This window comes from Neodiprion fabricii, chromosome 4 (genome assembly GCF_021155785.1).
Source record: "Neodiprion fabricii isolate iyNeoFabr1 chromosome 4, iyNeoFabr1.1, whole genome shotgun sequence".
Lineage (NCBI taxonomy): Eukaryota > Metazoa > Arthropoda > Insecta > Hymenoptera > Diprionidae > Neodiprion > Neodiprion fabricii.
The window spans coordinates 21,325,711-21,350,687 of record NC_060242.1 but is presented as its reverse complement, the minus strand read 5'-3'; the positions used below and the strand labels follow the sequence as shown (position 1 = coordinate 21,350,687).

Genomic DNA, 24,977 nt, shown 5'->3' with positions numbered 1-24,977 from the left:
CGTTGTTGAATATTCTATGCCTCATGGGAAAAGAAAATCTGTAACGACAAACTTGATGCACCGGATCATCGTCGACTTTAACTTTTGAAATGTCCTACCATTTTCGAACGCCTCCTACCTCCCCCTGCCACCTCCGACCATCAATGGCCACTTTCGAGCACCCCCTATCACCTTCTGCCAGCGCCGACCACCTCCTACCATTTCCGAACACCTCCAACCATCCTATTTACCTATATCACCAGATTAGCTATGATATGAAAAGAGAAGAATTATTAATTTCGAAATGGGATTCTATTCGACGCGCGCTCGATGTATTCCATGACATTAGTATTCATAATTATTCCAACAACTTTTCATTTGCTCTCTCGATCTTGAATTTTCATAGGCATAGAATCGAAACGTTGTTTTAGCTGGTCGCAAGTGAAGTATCTGCGTTGGGTGGAGGAGCAGAATTGTTTTTCGAAAAGTATTCGGATGGAAAAAAATTCAGAGTAAATGTAATACATCACGAATGCGTTAATTTTGAACGAGATGAAACGGATGCTTCGTATATGAGACAGTATTTAACGCTGCGTAGTGATTTAAAGACCTAGAAAGGTGATAGGGAGAGAAAGAACGACGCTTCTTAACATTTCGAGTGTATTTTAACACACATTTGAAAGATACGAGCGAAATTTTTCATCATCCAACTGTCGCAGAACGGCAGCGTTATTAGCCGAGCCGTTCACTGAAGAATATATCCTCAATCAACGGCTGACCATCGAAGGGCCTGGCCGCTTGAGTCTGGAATCGGCAGGAGAGATGAGGTGTGTATTTCTTGTATGAAACGTGAAAACTAAAAGCTTTATACATCATATCATATCATCATACATCGTACACCATACATCATACACCATACATCATCATACCTAGTATTACAGTTCGAAACCGAAGTTTGAATTTTCGGATGTTCGGAAAGTGACGTCACCAATCTAAAATCGGCTAGCCGAGTTCCTCAGTCTGGTAACAACCGCGCAGTAGAGCGGACGGTTGGGAGTCGCGCTCCGCAAATTTCGAGTACCGGATTCTCAACCTCCCGGATCTCGCGCTTCGGGTCCGCTACGCGGTGAAACTCGACTTCCAGGATAAGCGCTCCGTGGTTCCTGGTTCACGTTTACAATAAATTATTTCAATTCGTTTTTCGCGCAACCCCAAATTCGGTAGCTGTCAGTCCGCTAATAAAATTTCTCGACTTCTATGATAAGCGCTCCGTGGTTCTTGGTTCACGTTTACAATAAATTATTTCAATTCGTTTTTCGCGCAACCCCAAATTCGGTAGCTGTCAGTCCGCTAATAAAATTTCTCGACTTCTATGATAAGCGCTCCGTGGTTCTTGGTTCACGTTTACAATAAATTATTTCAATTCGTTTTTCGCGCAACCCCAAATTCGGTAGCTGTCAGTCCGCTAATAAAATTTCTCGACTTCTATGATAAGCGCTCCGTGGTTCTTGGTTCACGTTTACAATAAATTATTTCAATTCGTTTTTCGCGCAACCCCAAATTCGGTAGCTGTCAGTCCGCTAATAAAATTTCTCGACTTCTATGATAAGCGCTCCGTGGTTCTTGGTTCACGTTTACAATAAATTATTTCAATTCGTTTTTCGCGCAACCCCAAATTCGGTAGCTGTCAGTCCGCTAATAAAATTTCTCGACTTCTATGATAAGCGCTCCGTGGTTCTTGGTTCACGTTTACAATAAATTATTTCAATTCGTTTTTCGCGCAACCCCAAATTCGGTAGCTGTCAGTCCGCTAATAAAATTTCTCGACTTCTATGATAAGCGCTCCGTGGTTCTTGGTTCACGTTTACAATAAATTATTTCAATTCGTTTTTCGCGCAACCCCAAATTCGGTAGCTGTCAGTCCGCTAATAAAATTTCTCGACTTCTATGATAAGCACTCCGTGGTTCCTGGTTCACGTTTACAATAAATTATTTCAATTCGTTTTTCGCGCAACCCCAAATTCGGTAGCTGTCAGTCCGCTAATAAAATTTCTCGACTTCTATGATAAGCGCTCCGTGGTTCTTGGTTCACGTTTACAATAAATTATTTCAATTCGTTTTTCGCGCAACCCCAAATTCGGTAGCTGTCAGTCCGCTAATAAAATTTCTCGACTTCTATGATAAGCGCTCCGTGGTTCCTGGTTCACGTTTACAATAAATTATTTCAATTCGTTTTTCGCGCAACCCCAAATTCGGTAGCTGTCAGTCCGCTGATAAAATTTCTCGATTTCCAGGATAAGCGCTCCGTGGTTCCTGGTTCACGTTTACAATAAATTATTTCAATTCGTTTTTCGCGCAACCCCAAATTCGGTAGCTGTCAGTCCGCTAATAAAATTTCTCGACTTCTATGATAAGCGCTCCGTGGTTCCTGGTTCACGTTTACAATAAATTATTTCAATTCTTTTTTCGCGCAACCCCAAATTCGGTAGCTGTCAGTCCGCTGATAAAATTTCTCGACTACCAGGATAAGCGCTCCGTGGTTCCTGGTTCACGTTTACAATAAATTATTTCAATTCGTATTTCGCGCAACCCCAAATTCGGTAGCTGTCAGTCCGCTAATAAAATTTCTCGACTTCTATGATAAGCGCTCCGTGGTTCCTGGTTCACGTTTACAATAAATTATTTCAATTCGTTTTTCGCGCAACCTCAAATTCCGTAGCTGTCAGTCCGCTGATAAAATTTCTCGACTTCCAGGATAAGCGCTCCGTGGTTCCTGGTTCACGTTTACAATAAATTATTTCAATTCGTTTTTCGCGCAACCCCAAATTCGGTAGCTGTCAGTCCGCTAATAAAATTTCTCGACTTCCAGGATAAGGTTGCTGGGTGAGTAAAACACTTTTATAATATTTGATGGCAATTGTAATTATATTTCATCTGAAATATTACAAACTTGTCACGTTTACAATAAATTATTTCAATTCATTTTTCGTGCAAGCACATATTCAGTAGCTATGAATAATCTTATACAATTCATTATATTATTTATTAATTAATTAATATTCTTATAATATTTAATGGCAATTGTAATTATATTTCATCTGAAATATTACAAACTTGTCACGTTTACAATGAATTATTTCAATTCATTTTTCGTGCAAGCACATATTCAGTAGCTATGAATAATCTTGTACAATTTATTATATTATTAATCAATTGATTAATTACATTAATCCTTACACAATATTTTTGATGTGTTCCTATACTAAAAATATTCATTACTATTCCAGGTATTACCCGAGGTGGTCGGAGGTGGACGAGGAGGAGGACGGGGAGGACGAGCTGGACGAGGAGGAGGACCAGGTGGACGAGGAGGAGGACGAGGTGGACGAGGAGGAGGCGGGGTGGGTCGTGGGAGAGGACCTCTCCTCTCCTCAGAGGAGGGGAGGGGGAGGGGCAGGGAAGGGGGAAAGGTGGGCGGGGAGGGGGAAGGGAAGGGAAGGGAAGGGGGGGGAAGGGAAGGGAGGGGGGGGTCGGAGGGAAGGGAAGGGAGGGAGGGCGGGAGGGCGGGAGGGAGGGAGGGAGGGAGGGCGGGAAGGGAGGGAGGGAGGGAGGGAGGGAGAGAGAGTGGAGGACGGATATCGATGCGAATTAAAGTTAATAGAGCAAAACACCCCCCCGCCCGCCCCTTCCCTCTCCCTCTCCCGCCCACCCTCCCTCCCTCCCACCCACCCTCCCTCCCTCCCTCCCTCCCTCCCTTCCTCCCTCCCTCCCTGCCCCTTCCCTTCCCTTCCCGCCACCCTTCCCTTCCCTTCCCCCCCTTCCCAGCCCTTCCCTTCCCCCTCCCCACCCACCTCTCCCCCTTCCCTGCCCCTCCCCCGCCCCTCCTCAGAGGAGAGGAGAGGTCCTCTCCCACGACCCACCCCTCCTTGTCCCCTCCTCGTCCACCTGGTCCTCCTCCTCGTCCAGCTCGTCCTCCTCCTCGTCCACCTCCGACCACCTCGGGTAATACCTGGAATAGTAATGAATATTTTTAGTATAGGAACACATCAAAAATATTGTGTAAGGATTAATGTAATTAATCAATTGATTAATAATATAATAAATTGTACAAGATTATTCATAGCTACTGAATATGTGCTTGCACGAAAAATGAATTGAAATAATTCATTGTAAACGTGACAAGTTTGTAATATTTCAGATGAAATATAATTACAATTGCCATTAAATATTATAAGAATATTAATTAATTAATTAATAATATAATGAATTGTATAAGATTATTCATAGCTACTGAATATGTGCTTGCACGAAAAATGAATTGAAATAATTTATTGTAAACGTGACAAGTTTGTAATATTTCAGATGAAATATAATTACAATTGCCATCAAATATTATAAAAGTGTTTTACTCACCCAGCAACCTTATCCTGGAAGTCGAGAAATTTTATCAGCGGACTGACAGCCACCGAATTTGGGGTTGCGCGAAAAACGAATTGAAATAATTTATTGTAAACGTGAACCAGGAACCACGGAGCGCTTATCATAGAAGTCGAGAAATTTTATTAGCGGACTGACAGCTACCGAATTTGGGGTTGCGCGAAAAACGAATTGAAATAATTTATTGTAAACGTGAACCAGGAACCACGGAGCGCTTATCATAGAAGTCGAGAAATTTTATTAGCGGACTGACAGCTACCGAATTTGGGGTTGCGCGAAAAACGAATTGAAATAATTTATTGTAAACGTGAACCAAGAACCACGGAGCGCTTATCATAGAAGTCGAGAAATTTTATTAGCGGACTGACAGCTACCGAATTTGGGGTTGCGCGAAATACGAATTGAAATAATTTATTGTAAACGTGAACCAGGAACCACGGAGCGCTTATCCTGGTAGTCGAGAAATTTTATCAGCGGACTGACAGCTACCGAATTTGGGGTTGCGCGAAAAAAGAATTGAAATAATTTATTGTAAACGTGAACCAGGAACCACGGAGTGCTTATCATAGAAGTCGAGAAATTTTATTAGCGGACTGACAGCTACCGAATTTGGGGTTGCGCGAAAAACGAATTGAAATAATTTATTGTAAACGTGAACCAGGAACCACGGAGCGCTTATCCTGGTAGTCGAGAAATTTTATCAGCGGACTGACAGCTACCGAATTTGGGGTTGCGCGAAAAAAGAATTGAAATAATTTATTGTAAACGTGAACCAAGAACCACGGAGCGCTTATCATAGAAGTCGAGAAATTTTATTAGCGGACTGACAGCTACCGAATTTGGGGTTGCGCGAAATACGAATTGAAATAATTTATTGTAAACGTGAACCAAGAACCACGGAGCGCTTATCATAGAAGTCGAGAAATTTTATTAGCGGACTGACAGCTACCGAATTTGGGGTTGCGCGAAAAACGAATTGAAATAATTTATTGTAAACGTGAACCAGGAACCACGGAGCGCTTATCCTGGTAGTCGAGAAATTTTATCAGCGGACTGACAGCTACCGAATTTGGGGTTGCGCGAAAAAAGAATTGAAATAATTTATTGTAAACGTGAACCAAGAACCACGGAGCGCTTATCATAGAAGTCGAGAAATTTTATTAGCGGACTGACAGCTACCGAATTTGGGGTTGCGCGAAATACGAATTGAAATAATTTATTGTAAACGTGAACCAGGAACCACGGAGCGCTTATCCTGGTAGTCGAGAAATTTTATCAGCGGACTGACAGCTACCGAATTTGGGGTTGCGCGAAAAAAGAATTGAAATAATTTATTGTAAACGTGAACCAGGAACCACGGAGTGCTTATCATAGAAGTCGAGAAATTTTATTAGCGGACTGACAGCTACCGAATTTGGGGTTGCGCGAAAAACGAATTGAAATAATTTATTGTAAACGTGAACCAAGAACCACGGAGCGCTTATCATAGAAGTCGAGAAATTTTATTAGCGGACTGACAGCTACCGAATTTGGGGTTGCGCGAAAAACGAATTGAAATAATTTATTGTAAACGTGAACCAGGAACCACGGAGCGCTTATCCTGGAAGTCGAGAAATTTTATTAGCGGACTGACAGCTACCGAATTTGGGGTTGCGCGAAAAACGAATTGAAATAATTTATTGTAAACGTGAACCAGGAACCACGGAGCGCTTATCATAGAAGTCGAGAAATTTTATTAGCGGACTGACAGCTACCGAATTTGGGGTTGCGCGAAAAACGAATTGAAATAATTTATTGTAAACGTGAACCAGGAACCACGGAGCGCTTATCATAGAAGTCGAGAAATTTTATTAGCGGACTGACAGCTACCGAATTTGGGGTTGCGCGAAAAACGAATTGAAATAATTTATTGTAAACGTGAACCAAGAACCACGGAGCGCTTATCATAGAAGTCGAGAAATTTTATTAGCGGACTGACAGCTACCGAATTTGGGGTTGCGCGAAAAACGAATTGAAATAATTTATTGTAAACGTGAACCAAGAACCACGGAGCGCTTATCATAGAAGTCGAGAAATTTTATTAGCGGACTGACAGCTACCGAATTTGGGGTTGCGCGAAAAACGAATTGAAATAATTTATTGTAAACGTGAACCAGGAACCACGGAGCGCTTATCCTGGAAGTCGAGTTTCACCGCGTAGCGGACCCGAAGCGCGAGATCCGGGAGGTTGAGAATCCGGTACTCGAAATTTGCGGAGCGCGACTCCCAACCGTCCGCTCTACTGCGCGGTTGTTACCAGACTGAGGAACTCGGCTAGCCGATTTTAGATTGGTGACGTCACTTTCCGAACATCCGAAAATTCAAACTTCGGTTTCGAACTGTAATACTAGGTATGATGATGTATGGTGTATGATGTATGGTGTACGATGTATGATGATATGATATGATGTATAAAGCTTTTAGTTTTCACGTTTCATACAAGAAATACACACCTCATCTCTCCTGCCGATTCCAGACTCAAGCGGCCAGGCCCTTCGATGGTCAGCCGTTGATTGAGGATATATTCTTCAGTGAACGGCTCGGCTAATAACGCTGCCGTTCTGCGACAGTTGGATGATGAAAAATTTCGCTCGTATCTTTCAAATGTGTGTTAAAATACACTCGAAATGTTAAGAAGCGTCGTTCTTTCTCTCCCTATCACCTTTCTAGGTCTTTAAATCACTACGCAGCGTTAAATACTGTCTCATATACGAAGCATCCGTTTCATCTCGTTCAAAATTAACGCATTCGTGATGTATTACATTTACTCTGAATTTTTTTCCATCCGAATACTTTTCGAAAAACAATTCTGCTCCTCCACCCAACGCAGATACTTCACTTGCGACCAGCTAAAACAACGTTTCGATTCTATGCCTATGAAAATTCAAGATCGAGAGAGCAAATGAAAAGTTGTTGGAATAATTATGAATACTAATGTCATGGAATACATCGAGCGCGCGTCGAATAGAATCCCATTTCGAAATTAATAATTCTTCTCTTTTCATATCATAGCTAATCTGGTGATATAGGTAAATAGGATGGTTGGAGGTGTTCGGAAATGGTAGGAGGTGGTCGGCGCTGGCAGAAGGTGATAGGGGGTGCTCGAAAGTGGCCATTGATGGTCGGAGGTGGCAGGGGGAGGTAGGAGGCGTTCGAAAATGGTAGGACATTTCAAAAGTTAAAGTCGACGATGATCCGGTGCATCAAGTTTGTCGTTACAGATTTTCTTTTCCCATGAGGCATAGAATATTCAACAACGATAATGCAGTCCTTAAAATTCATCATTCATCTCTGACTGGAAAGCTAATTCGCAAGGCGTGGTATTCTATTCTATTTGCATTATTAGAAAAATACCCGTACTCTACATACACTGTTTCTAATCTTTTGCTACATTTGGTTCAATCCCCATGCTTCCACAGTACGATTAGTCGGAAATGTTTTTGATTATCCATAATAAAATGAAAGAAGTAACAAAGCTTAAATTTATTGTTAAAGCTCTAATGAATACATTAAACTGCGGTCGAATCAATTCATTTATTATTTGCACATGACCTCTGTATATTTGATAAATTATTCCTAAATACATTGAAACATATTTATTTATAATGAAATATCATGCAATGGGCTGTGTAAACTATAAACTATAATTTCTATCGAATAGCTGCTTTTATGTCAACAGGGCTTTGAGACTCAGTTCAGTTCGTCCTCCTCCTCGTCCACCTCCGACCACCTCCAACAATCGCCAACCACCTCGAACAACCACCGATAACCACCTCGGGTTGTACCTGGAATAGCAATAAATATTTTCAGTATCAGAACACATCAAAAATATTACGTGAGGATTAATATTTGAAAAGTGCTGGAATAAATTTTTTCTGCCACTATTCGGACGCAATTTTGCGAGACAAATCGATTAAGCGCGGTCCTGATACGCTGCGAGCAACGGATAAAAAGTTACAGCCAAAAAACCAGAACCTCAGATTTCGACATTTTTCAGCAGGCGCATTTTCCTTCGTAACTTCTTTTCTGTTGATCCCACGGTCTTTTCGCTGCGGTCTCTAAGTTCCTGGGGATCCAATAAGTCAGGAAAGGGTCATACAAGTCGAATCTGAGACCACAAATTTTTGGCTCCAAAAATGAAGAAAAAGTAAGGCTAACCCCTTTGCATTTTTGGCGAAAATTTCCGAGATTTGCAAAAGTGCTGGAATTAATTATTTGATGTACTATTTTGACGTCATTTTGCGAGAGGAATCGATTGTATGTAGCTCGAAGTTGGTAGGAGCAGTAGACCAAAGAGTTATAGATGACAAATTTAATTTTTAAGTCGTCTAAGATTGCTGTGGGCGTTAATAAAGACTAATAATAAGATGATTCCTCTGTATCATATGTATACTTTATTCATACTTTTATAATAGGTTTCCCAGCTTTATCAATGAGCATGATGACTTATATTTAGGAGGCATGATCTTATAGTTAGCCAAATCATTGTTAAGAAATGTAAATATTGCTATCGCCGCAGCTTTTGACCATACGTAGTGGTCGTAGTAGTTTTTAGAATTCTCCGGGGTCCATTTCGTCAGTGAACACTTTTTCAAATCGAACCTGCGACGAAGAAATATGATAACGAATGGATTGCAACGTACGGTAGAAAAAGCTGTTGGGATTGGACGTTCAAGTTGTTTTTATCCGTAATACGAATGTTTAAAACTGATCTTGATTCTTTTATTTTCCATTGACTCTTCTCAAGTATGTATATTTTCAAATCTTACTTAAGTATAATGGTATTCATAGTTTATATGTATATATATTTATGTCTACATTTAGGTACAGTATGTGTATATCTGTGTAGTGTGTAATGCGTAATGTGTAATTACATTATTCTTCTTATGTTCAAAATAAATCATTTTACAATAACCCTAAATTATCGAGACTTATTAGTAAAATATTTACTACAAGTTATAGACGGCAAGGAATGATTCAAAAGTATCGCTGGAGTTAAAGTCTGTAAATATGTCATGTGTGAAAGATACGTACTCGCGTTTCTGCCTACAAACTCTGTCAGTATAACACGATCTTTCAATTTCTGTGTTAATTTTATTTGATTTTACCCATAGTTTTCAAATTTCATTTTCATTCATATTTATTCATTATTTCAATACTCGGTATTTGATATATAATGGAATGGTTAGAACTAAATTAGTATAGATTTACAAAATTACTTATTATATTTCAATCGCTGAAAAATTAAGTACAGGATGGTTGTATTATAGACGTATATAAAATGTAGATTATTTCAAAGTTTACAGGTGAGTCAATCTGTTCTCATCTATAATATTATATACCCATCAAACATCTATGGATATACGTATTTGAAATGATTCATTCGTCATTCCATATTTATGTATATAACTTTTATCAAACACACAGACACATATATTTATATGTATATGCGAAACTTATATAATTCAAACAGGTATATGCTACCACTTTCAGACACTAGAAATTTGGCCGGTTTTTGAGTTCTTATTTTGTTTTTATCTATTCACCTACTGAATAAATACAGGGATATTAGTGTTGGTTTTCAGCCATTCATTCATTTCTTTTGCCTCGTTCTAATCCCCGGGTTCTTAGGTAATTTAACTGTCCTTGGTTATTTTCTTCAAAAGGACAACAGTGCAATCTGATTCCCCAGTTCTTAGGCCTTCATCTAACAATAATGGGAAATCATAATTCAGCTAGTTTTGCAATTATCCAATCAAGCTCAAAATAACTCTGGATAATTCGCTGAGACTACACACATTTGTTTATTTATCTGCTCCGATAAACAATAAGCATTGATGAATGACTTTAAAAATTCTATCACGTATCATACCATAATATCTATTAGTGAATAATACAAATATACCGATCAAAAATGAAGGGGTCAAACGGTCGATGGCTATACTCGATATTTGGTGTGAGATTATTTTGATTTCAAATCTACGTACACATAGTTATTATATGTGTATAGGTAAAAATTTATATGCATCCATACTCAGGAACATCGATAAATTTGTTTATGTGGATACGTATAATTAAGAATAATATACGGATACCAACGTATGTGCACAACGCAATCTAATACTATTTTAAAGTTATTACAGCTACGTATTTTGTACGTATATCATATCATATAATATCGTACGACTATACATAATTTATGTATTTTTATCAGACGGTTGTTTCCCTAAATATTTTTACCGGTGAATCTGCGTGCTTTATGTGTATGTATCGCGTTATAGTTGCCGTACCATTGCTGTTGCAAATTTCTTGCGGACTCGTTATGCTCGCCGGTCTTGACCTTAGCTTTTCTGCCACGTGATTTTCAACTCGTGAACCATCTGCAGGAAGAACAATTTTGTTAATATATATATATATATATAAAATATACATACGATGGTAAGAAAGAATTCAATTTCGACACAGTAAAACTGTTGCAGCGTATTCTTATTAAATGTACAGTTAATTTTGCTTTTGTTCAAATTTCAATCAAACAATTCAATTCTAAATTTAGTAATTCCATAATTTTTCATTCTCAACGATAGCAATCAGATGGAAATTTCACAAAAATTTACAAAGTGATAACACGAATGAATAATTGCAGAATACGTACAATACAATAATTAATAATATCATTTACACATCTATATAATGCAAAATGAAATTCTACAAATAGAAAACGACGAGCAGTAATAAATAATAATGATTATAACTGTAATAAAAATAATAATAAGAGTAATAATTACCTTTCGATACAAGTAAATTCTGACAGAAAACAATCAAACACGAAGAATAAAAATAAAAACCGCAGTATTTGTTAGCGAATAAAACGTAAGAAAATAAATAATAATTAATAAGTTAATTGGTATGGAGAGAAGAAAAAACGCACGAAAACAACAATATATAGACCTTTACTGAATGAAACAATCAAGTTAAAAAGCCAATTGAAATTGCGGTTGAATACATACAAGAAATAATTGGTGAAACTGGCGGCCAGTTTCATCGAATACTCCTGGCATATGTTCGTGGAAATAAAACATAAGGTGTGATTATTGTTGACGAAACACTAAGGTGCAAATAAATAATGCAGCGTCTTTGACAACTATAAAAAATAATTCTTTATATTTACAATAAAGAAAGAGGAAATAATAATAATAATAATAATAACGATGATAATAACAATAGTAATAATAATAACAACAACAACAACAATAATAATTGAAAGTAATCGATAAATTATATATACAAATTTACTCTTGCAAGCAGTTTTCATATTTACTAGCTGTATACCGTAATGACTAAGTGCGATTATTTATTACCGCTAATCATACACATTATACAATATATATCGTTGCCGTACAAATAATCTGATTATAAATAAAGCGTAACGCTGTTTTTTCTCAATAATTATTGTATAATACAATGAACGTGGTGATGTGAAAATTCATTTTACTACAGTAAGATTTTCCATGTTTGGTATATTAATTTTAGATATATGACTTTCCTTCTTTCTTTTTTCTCCGTTTACGTTTTAATATAAGCATATATATATGACATATCTGCGTAGATTTTTCTATCATCAATATAACAATTAAAAATATTTGCTCAGGATTTCTGTCGTCCGATAATTTTTCACGCACATAACGCGTAATCGTTACAGTAGAATTATTGTTGCAAGGAAATAATTCGTCATCGTTAAGGCGACGAGTTCTGTACTCATTGAGAATAAGCATTATATTGTATAACATCGTCAGTAAAAATCCACAATAAGCAACAAACCTACCAGCCGAATGTACGGAACGAATTTTTATCAATTTCCTCTAAAGGCAGTATCGGAACGGATATTTATAGTACACTATAGCCTTGGTCCCTTCAACTTTGATAGTAAAAATATTCATGGTCAATATTCTAGTACGAGATTTGATACACATACCGATATAGGCATACATTCATGCGTCAGAATAAACATTGAAAATATACACAGTCATATGAACTATAAGTAATACTTAACAAAATCAGTACTTCCTTTTCTATTCGTTAACCTATTTCATACAATTATATCGGTTCATTCGCGTAGAGACGCCGAGAAATTATCACGACTACCGGACTTGTTTCTGAACACGTTTTATGACTGAACTTTTTATTCCACGCACAGATGGAGCTTTAAACCCGAGAAATTGCATTTGCGAAGTAGAAGGAACATTAAGGAAGAACGGCGAAAGGGGTTCAGAAATTTTTTTTTCACAACAGAATTGGAGAAGAGTATAATTTTTCTTCAGCAAATCCGATAGATTCTGCTCCGAGAATAAATTTCGGAAGAAAATAAATAAAATAAAAAATGTTAATAATCGTTATTATGGCCTATCATATTTTATATCTATTACGAAGTTATACGTTTATACACTATCAAATATGAGTAAAATTCTAACTGAGTGTATACCGCGTATATAATAATATATATAATTTGGCGTCGAAACAGTTAACGATTTATAATATTGTTAGTTGTGGATGTATAATTATTACGATATAATAAAGTTATCTAAGCGAGTATTTTTACATTTTTTATTTTTATTTTTTGTTTGTTTGTAAAAGTTATTATTCGTTAATTATATAATTTGATTATATGGAATTCCCGTCCGTACCATTCTTTTCACATAAACATCAAATGACTCGAAACGAAGGACTATACTTGTACGTATAAATATACACAGTGTGATATACGCAATGACTTGGTATAAATAAAATAAAATTTTATGTTCCTTTTTACATTTAATCTTTTTTTTCTCAGTACGAATATCTGATATATACGTATATATAATAGACGTTTAATTATCGTATATAATGCGAACTTTGGCAGTTTAATTTAAATGCGCGGATACTCTCTCAAGGCCTGCGCGGAATAATTATTATTATTATCTCTTTTTCTTTGCACATTATACATTAGGTACAATAAAAATGAACGCAGAAAACGTTCAACGGGCATTCGTTCGTCGATTTAATTGCTACAGGTAATATGATACATATGTGTATAAATATATGTACGTATCGTTCACATCCTGTATGTACAGTAGATACAACGCTTTGAACCAAGGAACGAATCACGGCGTTCAAAATAATGAATTGTACATAAATGCAGATCTAATTATTGGAGATTTTTAAATAAATGTATTACATTCTCACGTGCAAACAAATTTTGATTAATAAAAATCACTAAACATCTCTATACCGATATTCTATCTGCGTGTGATTTCAATAAATAAAAATCAAAAGACACTTACATAACTGTGATTTTTTTTTCTCATTTGACTAAAGCTTACCCAGTGTATATTTATATTTTTGATTTCAAAGCAGAATATTGCACACATCTTTGACAGTTTCGTATATCTAACTAGGGTCATATTTACATAAGAGTTTGTAATTCAAATCGATACGATCGATCGGTCGATTTAAAGATTCGAGCTTGAGCAGAGTTCTAGTTGTGCTTGACAGCGTTAATTAAATTAAAAACGTGTCACACACTTTGATACTATATACTAAATTCCCGCAACACGTGAGATGCACTCGTAAGGAAAAATGTTACGCATGTCAGTTTATTTAAAAAATACAAGTGATGTAAGACTCAATGTCAGAGTAAAATTAAGAAAATGTTATGAATACTTTGATTTGAAAGGTGGTCAAATTTCATCCATTCTTATATGCAAAGTAATTACGACAACCCTAGTTATCTATAAGTACCTGATCCGTTACTTAACATTTACACATACGATAAGTACTTTTTTTCCAGGACTCGATAATAATATTAAAATGGTATTGTCTTGAATTTGAATTTTCACTCTCAAATAAATTTGAACATGCATTTTCTGATTTACAATTTTCACTGGATGTGGGGACGAATTTTACCCAACTTTGTATTTACATTTTGTAAAAGAGAAATTGCAAGAATTATTCAAAACACAATAGTAACGTTGAATTTAGTCCTGAACAAACATACGTACATTGCAAACACAGGCACTTATACTCCGTTAAAAGTAGTGTGTATATGAGAACAAAATATAAATTAAAACTATAAAATCGAATATAACAAATTCGTAAATATGTAGCGATAATGAATTACTGAGTTATAATTAACCCGATCAGTCGCAAAAGTATTTTTACAAATTTATACAGCATTGTGACTTTGAAGCTAACGTATATTAATTTTCTTTTCATGTGCTTTTAACCGCACTCTCTGCTTATTCATATTTTAAACTACTTATCCAAGGTGTATACGGAAACCGGAAAGAAAATCCAGGTTTTTCCCGAATTTCTCGATGAAAAATATTGTTTTTTCCCGGGTGCCTTGACATATATTACCGGTATTACTTTGCATATTCGTGTTATTTTGCATATCGAAGAAATAACAAATCTTTCATATATTTTTATAACACCGCACTTTAGTCTTCGTGAATGTTGTTTATGACTTGCGAAATATGAAATTCTATCAATGAAATCTGAGAGCGCAGCAATGTCTATGAGAGCTTTTCGTCACCGTGTTAAGGATTTCAGGGTACATTAATAATTTGAATATCTAAAATATATTGAAACCTTTATTTGGCATCAGGTACATCGCGTGTCTAATGGTATAAGAACCTATGCGCTATTATACGACCTTTTACCACGCGGAAAGGTAAAAAGATGTATTATTATATTCCCTTTTGTATTTACGTGGAAAAAATGAGGGTACATTCAAAAACGTTGAAATCGAAAAATGGATGAATTAATGGTAAAAGGACGTAACTACTGTCGGTTATGTCCTTTCATCACGCACTTTATGAAAAATAATCACGTTCTCTAATGGTGTTAGATCACACGTGCCCACATACAAACTTGTACCGTTACGTCCGATATTTTGTAACAAAATAAAAAATTTTAAACCTTCTTCCCGAAATTCATAAATCTTTGTGTTACGAAGGTTTTTCGCGTCGTGCTCGACAATAATACAAAAATGGCGGATGTGACCTGATATCATTTACAAAGGTGATAAATAAAAATACATTTTGGTGCTGAAAAGCCTTCATTCATTTTTACGAACAGTTTTAGTATAGATATGCGTTTCGAGTGCTTTGACACCGAATGCCACGAAATGAAAAAATCATACACCCTTTTACGACCAAATTTCCGGTTTTGGTGGACACGTCCTTATACCATTACACATGTGTTATTATTATACACCAGCAACCAGGCAGAATCAGAAAAAATGTTCCCCCAAACAAAATGAATTATACACTATTTCTGCAAAATTTGTCTCATTATCCCGAAGTACCAGATAATTCCCGTGTTTTTCCCCCGATTTCTTCTCGGATAGGAAACATTCCCGGTTTTTTCCCAGTGCGTATACACCCTGTTATCGTAAGCAAAACCTTCCAAGATTAATTGCCTTTCGAAAACAAGAATTCTAATTAAGAGGCCTTTAATGACAATTGAAGAAAAAAAGTAATTACACAATCAACAATATTCAATATTTTTCAAGAATCACTAAAAAAATGATGCATTATAATTATCGTATGCAAATTCATATACGTATATCTTATCCACCGGATGACTACAAGAAGTTAGTCTTAAATTCTCCGATACATTTCCTAACTTTGTTCCAGGCTATAAAACTAGCCCGACGATATAATAAATTTTCAACATTTTATGACTGTTTTGCACAAACTCGGCACGTTTTTACCTTCGCAATAAGAAAGGAACATTATTCGCTTTCGCAATATTATCTCGTCGAATGACTTTGGGTAACTATTTTCACGAAACAAAAGTAACCCGAATCATATTTAGCATCAGTAGAAGGCCAATCTTGTTGCCATAAAAATATCAATACACTTTATTCTAGCGCAATAACTGCTAAAGTATACTTTAGGATAAGATGCAGCAACATTTCCTGCATTTGCCCTTCTCTCTGACAATATCATTTTTACATTTCTCGGTGACTTTCCGCGCCGTTATACCTAGCCTTATATTACCGTCTTGACTCTGGGTCGAGTTACTTCGTGTTGTATTTAACGATGCCAAAACTTCGTTACGGGTCTCCGGTTTGCAAGCGGTCTCAGTTTCGTTAGGCAATCCCGCGTTAATCGAACCGTACGTATTTAAACTATCATTTATCGCATTGGCAGTGTTGCCTGTGTCCGATTCGTATATGTTTGGTATTACACTGGCTTTAGTACTACTACCACTACTGCTACTATGTAAATTATCTACGACCACGTATTTTTCTTCTACGTTACATTTTTCCGCTGTCGTAACGAGAAGTTTTTCCTCTTCGGATGACGCTCCATTTTTCTCGTACCGTTTAGCTTTGGACGAGTCAACGTTGGTCGATAACTTTTTATCGGTAATAAAAGTCTCATCTTTTTTATCTTTGGATACGTATTTATTATTGTTATCTCTACTTATCGATTTTGTATCTTTGTACGATCTGTCTTCCGGTTTCAATATCATGTCATCGGTTAAACTATCAATGTCTAATTCACTTAATCTCTTCTTATCCCTATCATTGTTAATACTGGAATCCTCGACTGAATAATTTCTTTCGTTGAAAACTTCTTTGACGTTATCACAAAATCTTGTTCTTCCGTCGTAATCACTTTCATCGTAAATCCTACTGCATATCTCATCGGATTTCTCCAAGCTAGAAGCTTCCCCGCTAATTGTTTTCGTCCTATTATCTGAATAAGTGCTAAGCCTGGCTTCAGAATACGCACTGTGTCTGTCGTCGTTAATATGTACCGAACTTGCGTTCGACTCGAAATTGCTAGCGTTTATAATAGCTATTTTCGGTATCACCATATCCGTACCTCCCTCGTAATACTTCATATCTAATGATTTCAAGCTAGATAATGACTTGCGATTATCAAGATCTGACCGAAAATTGTCATAAGCTTGATGCCCTTTACCCTGCACCCAAGCCCTCGTCAACAATTGAGATCTCTGCCAGGAGACGTCGCTATTGCTCCGACTCTTTCTGGTTCCAATTTCACTATCATCCTCTTCATCTTCCCTTCGTTTTTCACTTTTTGATTTATCATCAGTTGACGCGTAGTACAGATCGCAATCGCTGGGACTTTTCTCAATCTTCTTCATCCGGACGACATTCTTTCGGAAGTTACAATTCCGCTGTTGTGTTTTGCTCTGCACAATAAGCTCAAGCTTGGATTTCAGCAGCGCCGGCGACACTGCAGTGTCCAGCCTCTTAGATGCGGTCGACAATCGAGGCGCAGACTGATCGTAGCCAATTTCCGTGTCGTAATCGTCAGGCGATTCGAGGTCTGGCAATGCTTCACCAGGAACAACTAGCGCACAAGGACTAGGACTATCCATGCTGTCCGGCGTGTACGGATCATGCTTAATGGGTGCAGCGTGCAAAAGGTTAGACGACGAATTGTCGATATGTGATTGTTTACTATCAAGGTTGTAACTACGACAATCAGGCAACATAGACAATCTATCGACGTAGCTGTCGGGTACTTTGAAGCAATACTGCGGAGCGTTAGCCAATTCGCAACAGTTTACTGTACCTGCTTCTGATAGTAGAACAATTCTCAGGTAGACAGGCTGGAAATTTGAAATCAAAAACACAAAAAAAATTAATAAAAAATAATGCAATGTTTAATGTCCAGCTACACGCATCGATTTGTCGGTAATTATTGATTCACGGCACTTTCCTTTGTCAACCTCTCCAATATTTATTGTAATATGTAATAAAAGTGTAATACTAGTGATGAAAATCTTGGTTTTCTTTTTACATCTTACTTTAGTTAAAAGAATAACAGTTTTAGGTGTAATTTTTTTATTTTCTCTTGAGAATAAAAAAATTACAAAAACTATGCAGTTTGTGGAAATGATGACTAAGAAAGTCTCATATCTTTTTACCAAACTACAGAAACGTAATTAATTAAAAAAACATGTTTTATAAGTCAACATATCACCTGGGATTTGAAGAAATTTTTCCTTGTAAATCAGATGTATAATAAATATGTAATTTGGTGGAAATAGTGAGACTTTACTAGTTATATAATAAGTTTACTCACTCAATACAATATCGATTGGTGATCGAATATAGGATCAATGATTTTTTTTGCAGTGATCATTAATTCAATGCTTAAAAAACGACCACATTCAAACGATTTATCTCGCGAACTTATCACTATTTTTCGGAGAGTGTGGGACGTCTATAAATAAATTGAATCACAATGGTATTCGGAAATGAATCTCGATTTGTAATTCAAGAGTTTCAATGTACGAAATTAAATTTCAAGCAGGCTCGTTCTAATTCTCAATGTCTTTGAATGAAGATATTTGTGGTTCCCGATTTTCTTGTTACGCTATTTCAGGTGCATGTAGTTTTCATTTTTACATCTTTTATTTCTTTTGCGATTGTCAAAAGTTTTTCTGTATCGCTGTAATACGGATAGACATTGAAGAACCAAGGCAATTCGGAATTGATTAAGTAATGTGAGCGAATAACAAGACACAATAAGAATGAATATTCGAGAAATCAGGTACAATGTCACACTGGCAGCCCCATGATATACACTTACAATGTGTTTACGTAACATACTTAATTGTGGAAAAAAAGTGTGATTGAGAAAAACGGAACAATAAATGATAGAGAAATAAGAAAATAAAGTGAAACAAACTTGAGTGAGAATGGAAATAGAAGGGGGAAATAGACAGAGAAGTTTTTAGGTACCTTAGTATTTAGAGAGTCATTCGAAACTCCAGAAAAACAGGCTGCACCGTAATCATTAATTGTAATCAGAATTAAGAAGTGAGCATAAATAATAATATTATGATATCGACAGAATTTTATCGCTGCTAAATATAACCCAGCATTGAAAATAAATAATATGTTTGTATATATATATATATATTTGTATGCTAAATTTAAATCAAACAATACTGAAACAAGTAATAATCTCACCTTATGATCACCCATGCACGTTGTTGGACCAATGATGCCGTATTCTACCGCGTCAGATGCGGACGCCTGGTATAAGCGAGAACAAAAGTAAGAAAAATACCAAAACTGAATAATCAATAAATCCAAGGGATATAGATTTGAACAGCAAAGAATTGTATTTTGGCTCAAAGAGTGAAAAAAAAAATATAAAAATTCTTTCAAACTTACATCTGGGGCCAGTGTTTTTGCGGTTGGACTTAGCAGAACTCGATCGCACCATGCGGGAACTCTGGTTTGCATGTAGTTACTGCCCTCGTCGATATTCTCCTCAAATGGATAGCTGGGTAAAAAATTAATCGGATATTCTAATAACCTTCCTTCAAAGTCTTCTAATTCTCTGTCGTACTCTCGAAGCTGTAAAAACAAAGGCAGAGCAATTTTGTTAAGATATTTTTTGTACCAAGACATATGTTGTAAACATTTTAAAAAGTAACGATAGGCGATGTAGAGTACGGAAGATTTGTTTTCACAGTAGACATAAGTTTAGAACGCTTACCCACTGGCCACTGTTTTTCATGAACACATCCTGGTGCTCAAAATGCGAGAACTCTTTTTTGCCCAAGGTTAGAATCAAATGGTCGTCTTTGTTATGGAATTGTAATTTTGAAAAATTGTTTTTACTTGGCAGTTTGCTCTCTTGAGTGTCTTCTGTAAGTTTCTGAAATAGAATTTGAAAACTGATAGATTGAAAGAAAAACAAGGAGAGAACCGTCACTTTTACACTTTTCACTTAATTTCCGCACCTTTATTACACCAGCGGTGTCTGTCCTAAAATTAAAATCTCCAAATAAGAAATAAGGAACGTTTGGATACTGATCGTTGTGAAACCGATCCAAGGTGTGCTCCAAGGCTCTTCTTCGAGTTTTACTGTATACCGACGGAAACTGTAAAAGTTATAAATACAAGCTAAGATTGATAGCGACAAACAACTGTTGATCTGTGAATAAAACAAGCAATGAAACGAAAAAAGAACTGTGGATTAAATTCGCAAACAGCATCTTTTATGTATGATGTAGCGGAGAAACTGTGATCAAAATAATGTCTATCGGTGTGTGTTCTTTAATTCACTTTCTTGTTTCGATAAATTGGAATTGCAAAACTTTTAAGATTTTCAATGTGTGCATAGAAAAATAAATTTGTTTACCGTTTCCATCGCCACAAAATTACTGGCGTCGTGAAACAAGTGAATGTTTATGAGATCAAAAACCGTCCCGTTGATACTCCATCGTGTTCTCAGGAAACCTTTTCTGGACCACTTACATTCTGGAAAAAAATCTTGCGGGAACTTTGCCTTTTCTTTGGTTGTGACCGCCTCAATGTTACCAGAATGTACATCTTTTCCGCTTACCGGTGAAAAACTTGATTCTAAAATGATGATAAATATTTGTCAACATATTGTTGGTAAATTGAAACTTAAACTAAGCCCTAGGCGATTTTAAAATTCGAAGTCATTACCTTTAAAATCCCACAATAGTACATCTTTCAAAGATTCATGTATAAAATAAAAATTTCCCAAAGCCTACAAAAAAGAAACTGGTATCAGAATAAGTGGCAAAGAGAATAAGTGTTGCGATTTGGCTCATGCCTGAATTGAAAACAAGGAAAAATTTATACACTTACGGTGAAGTGTTCGGCGGATGAAAAATCTTCATCCAGAAAAACCCTCACTTTGTCAAACAGCCTTAATTCTTCCGAGGACATCAACAATCTAATGAAAACAGAGCGTAGATAACAAAATTAGAATAAAGTTCCACTGTGATTTATAAATGTAGTAAATCAAAATTTTCCTCATAGTGATATGCTTCTTCAGCATTGTTAACGTGGCGAAATAACTGCATTGCTATCTGGTTCAACGTGTCCCTGTATTCACCCTCTTTATTTGATTTAGTGTGACTAGCTGATTACAGTGAAAAACCAGTGCTGCTGTTGCTTCTGGATAATTTCGATTATCTTAAATTATGAGTGAAACTTGACAAGTTTTGAACTGGTGTTTCAGAAATGGATCAAAGTTTTAAATTCTTAATTGAATATACTAGAAGAAACCTTAGAACGTGGCCTGAAAGAATTTACATAACTTAGTATATTTAATTCCTACTATGATTTTAAGGCCGAGTAGTAGAACTGTTTGTATCTATTCTATTGAGCATCTTCATACTCTTTTGATAACTTACCTAACAAAATATTCGACATGCCTCATACTCTGCTCGTAGTTTTTTCCACCCACTTCCTGGCAGTGAAGCGCTATGAACTTTGGATCTAATCTTGCTATTGTCTATAAAATTACAATACAGTTTGTTGTATATCATTCTATGACATTTGCACGATATACGATGTGAAATCGAAAACATGATTTTTATCTATACTTAATAATTAGCAATGATTGTTCTTTTAAGAAATTTATCTTTGCTTACAATCTTGACTGTTTTACACTGGCGAATATAGAATTTCTTTCATCTGGCATGAGACTCTTTGACTTTCATAAGTTCTTAGATACGGTTGTTTTCAGTTCATTACGTAATCCCATACGCTATTTTATGACTATAATCATTAACGGGGGGGCAAAGGAAATGTAATAAAATTCAATTTTCTCAAACTTTGACAAATGGATAAAACACTGACAATAAAATTCATTGTTCCAACAACTATAAAAAAAAACCAGTCGCACGTACGAAACTTTGTTTGTTTGTTTTTACTCGTTTATTCATGTATTATCGATGTTGATTCAAGGAATAAGTATTTCTGAAAAATCATTGTGACTCGACAAAATTTGTTCTTTTCCCATCTGTCAAAGTTATCTAAAAAGTGGTTTCACTTGAATTTCCAAGAAGAACGGAAGAAAAAACCATGTGGTGATAAAACTCGTCAGAAATATATAATTATGAATCAGTTGATTCATTATAATTCCAGTCCGGAAATGATCTCTACAAACGTGGAGAATTTTGAATCATTACATGCAAGAAATTGCCTGAAATGTAATAGACCGTTTCATCATGCTTCCTAGTAAATACTTTCATTTGTGTAAGACAAAAAAGAAAAAAGGCACACCGCTTCAATGATTCAGGTAGATATACACTTCAATAGGCTTTTCATACCATCATACTAGAAGGTGTTCGAGTGTATTAATCCCAGAAACCAGAGGTAGCTGGTCCAATGATTGATAAAGCCTTTTTCAAGTTCAAATAGATGTTACGTAATCCTAAACTGTGCAATAATCAAACTGCCTCATACTAGTGAAGACGAGAAGAAAAACGTACGCATAAAGTAGAAAAAAAAGAAGAAGAAGAAGGAGGATCAGACAGTGTGCAATTATTATTATTAGCCCTAAAAGATTGATTGAGGAGTCAAATATACTCACGGCCAAAAATTCTTCCGTCCATACATTGAGCATTACACCCGGCTGAAAACAAAACCAAAGCCAATATTTCAAACATTTTCAATTCTCGTTGTTGTTGTTGGTTGAGCTATGATAACAATTGTCGAATTGAACGATGATTACGTATCAGGCCTTACACTCATAACGATCTAATGTATCAGGAATATTTTTCGTACCTCCAACAATACAAGGAAACTATGAATTGGTGCAAGAGTCAAACTTAAATCAATGTAATCGAAAATTTGACATTAATTTAAATTAACCACTGTCGAGATCGCAATTGTTCGCAGTATTTTCGACGATTATTAAAAATTATAATTAGTAAATGGTTGCCTTCGAATTTAGTGGCAAATGCGTATGAGATTTCATGCATGCGTCTATTATCACAGAAATTGGCGACCGAGGTGAATACAATATCTTATCCACTTTAAACAGACGTTTTGGGAAACTTTATACTAGCAGTGGTGTAAGCATGATATACCGTTTTTCAAATTGACAAACAATTACGGCTTGACTTTGATATGCGTACATAATATATGGGAGAACCATTTTTAAATTTAGTCGTTTATTGATTTATGCTTATGTCATTTTTTTTGCTCAGCTTGCTTTCTGGCATGGATCAGCTTAGTCATAATAATTTTTTGCAACTTTCCTATAAGCATTCATGACACAGAAAAACGTAGTAATAGAAAAAAAAATCTAAAGCATAATGGATATCTGTAGTGCAAAAGCTCAGAGGTGTATGGGGAAGGAAAAAAAAATACGTGCACGTGAAAAAAAAGCCTTTGATAAAAAAAAATACTCAACTTCTGGATTGATTTACAATGCGTGTCAGAAAAATTTATATCACACACACATAATTGTATTACATGTTTGCAGAAGAATAACAACAATGAAACTATGTATGAACCATATGATAGAATGTAGCCTTGTGTTAAATTGTTTAAAAGAAAAAAATATGCTATCTTTTGAAACGAAATGATATTGTTCAATCATAGTGTAGACAGATAGACGAAAGGGATGAAGTGAATAACCGATCAAAACAAATGAAGGGAATAAAGAAGTAGAATAAAAAGTGAGGAAACTGAAAAATTGATTCAGTTTCAAAGCGTTAGTCGACTAAACAATTGAATTGGAAAGAGCAGGACATCAAAAAAAAAAAAAGAATTAACTACTATACCTCTTCGAATATACTGCCGACGTTGGCTGTGATTAGTAGTACCGGAACATAACCTGCCATCTCTATGATTCTTGGAAATCTAGCCTAGGATATTTTCCGCCAAGGATTGACGACACGATGTGAATGTGGGAGATAACGAAGAAGGAAATACCCGATGATTATATCCTCCGTTTTCTTTTCGCCGATTTGTTTAAACACGTTATAATTTCAGTTCAATTCTTTCTTTCTCTCTCTCTCTTTCTCTCTCGGTCCAATTTCTATCGCACACCTTTTGCGATCAGATTTCGTCTGCTACTACTATTGTTTCCACGCCCGGATGAATCGGTGGAAGCAATTCACGCATCACAACCACATAGATGTGACAAAAAAATAATTGCCACTCACACCCGCGACAAACCCTTACGAATATTTAGCACTGACACGGCACTGTGTATTTTTAATGTACAACGAGGATGGTGAAAATAATTGTCGTAAAAAATGAAGGGGGGCGGTGAACAATGATCGGGGTGGAGAAAACTCGCGGCTGCAACCCCGTCGCTCCGTCGGACGACGCTGTCGTCGTAACGACGTTGATCGTAGTGAAAAAAATTCGTAATATATCGGATGACTCTGATCGAATCAACCCCCGTGGCGATATAATCCGCGGGACAACGGAGACCGATAATCTGTAACATCTGAACGCGTACTACAATTAGACATTTTATTGTTAATTAGGTAACGCGGGTTTTTCACTTTGCGTTTTAGAAGCGATCAAGCGACCGACTGACGGGAGGACGGACTGACTGACTGCAGAGTGACTGACTGGCGAGTTGACGAACGGCAGGGAGGAGGGGGAAAAAAGAGAGAGATATGTGGTGTAAATATATCCCTCCAATCTCTCGTCGTGTGTACCGACGCACATACACCCGCGAAGAAATCCTCGCCTGCGTCTG

General features: G+C 36.4%; 1 protein-coding gene across 6 annotated transcripts; it reads right to left on the bottom strand.

Moving 5' to 3' along the window:
- Positions 1 to 8,829: 8,829 nt before the first annotated feature.
- On the bottom strand, positions 8,830 to 24,923 carry LOC124181263 (inositol polyphosphate-5-phosphatase A). 6 transcript variants are annotated; one of them, XM_046567639.1, is made up of 13 exons: positions 24,046 to 24,879; positions 22,848 to 22,889; positions 21,664 to 21,764; positions 21,113 to 21,200; positions 20,948 to 21,011; positions 20,637 to 20,857; positions 20,236 to 20,376; positions 19,989 to 20,150; positions 19,661 to 19,846; positions 19,454 to 19,519; positions 19,223 to 19,263; positions 18,048 to 18,084; positions 10,731 to 10,835 (listed from the first exon to the last, which is right to left on the bottom strand). In XM_046567639.1, the coding sequence occupies exons 1-11, from the start codon at positions 24,103 to 24,105 to the stop codon at positions 19,231 to 19,233; spliced, it is 1,164 nt and encodes a 387-aa protein (XP_046423595.1). In that variant the 5' UTR covers positions 24,106 to 24,879; the 3' UTR covers positions 10,731 to 10,835; positions 18,048 to 18,084; positions 19,223 to 19,230. The 6 variants fall into 6 exon arrangements, with proteins under 6 accessions (XP_046423594.1, XP_046423596.1, XP_046423595.1 ...); XM_046567638.1 differs by lacking the exon at positions 19,223 to 19,263 and having other exon boundaries at positions 8,830 to 10,835; positions 24,046 to 24,889; XM_046567640.1 differs by lacking the exon at positions 18,048 to 18,084 and having other exon boundaries at positions 10,712 to 10,835; positions 24,046 to 24,881.
- Between the last annotated feature and the right edge of the window lie 54 nt (positions 24,924 to 24,977).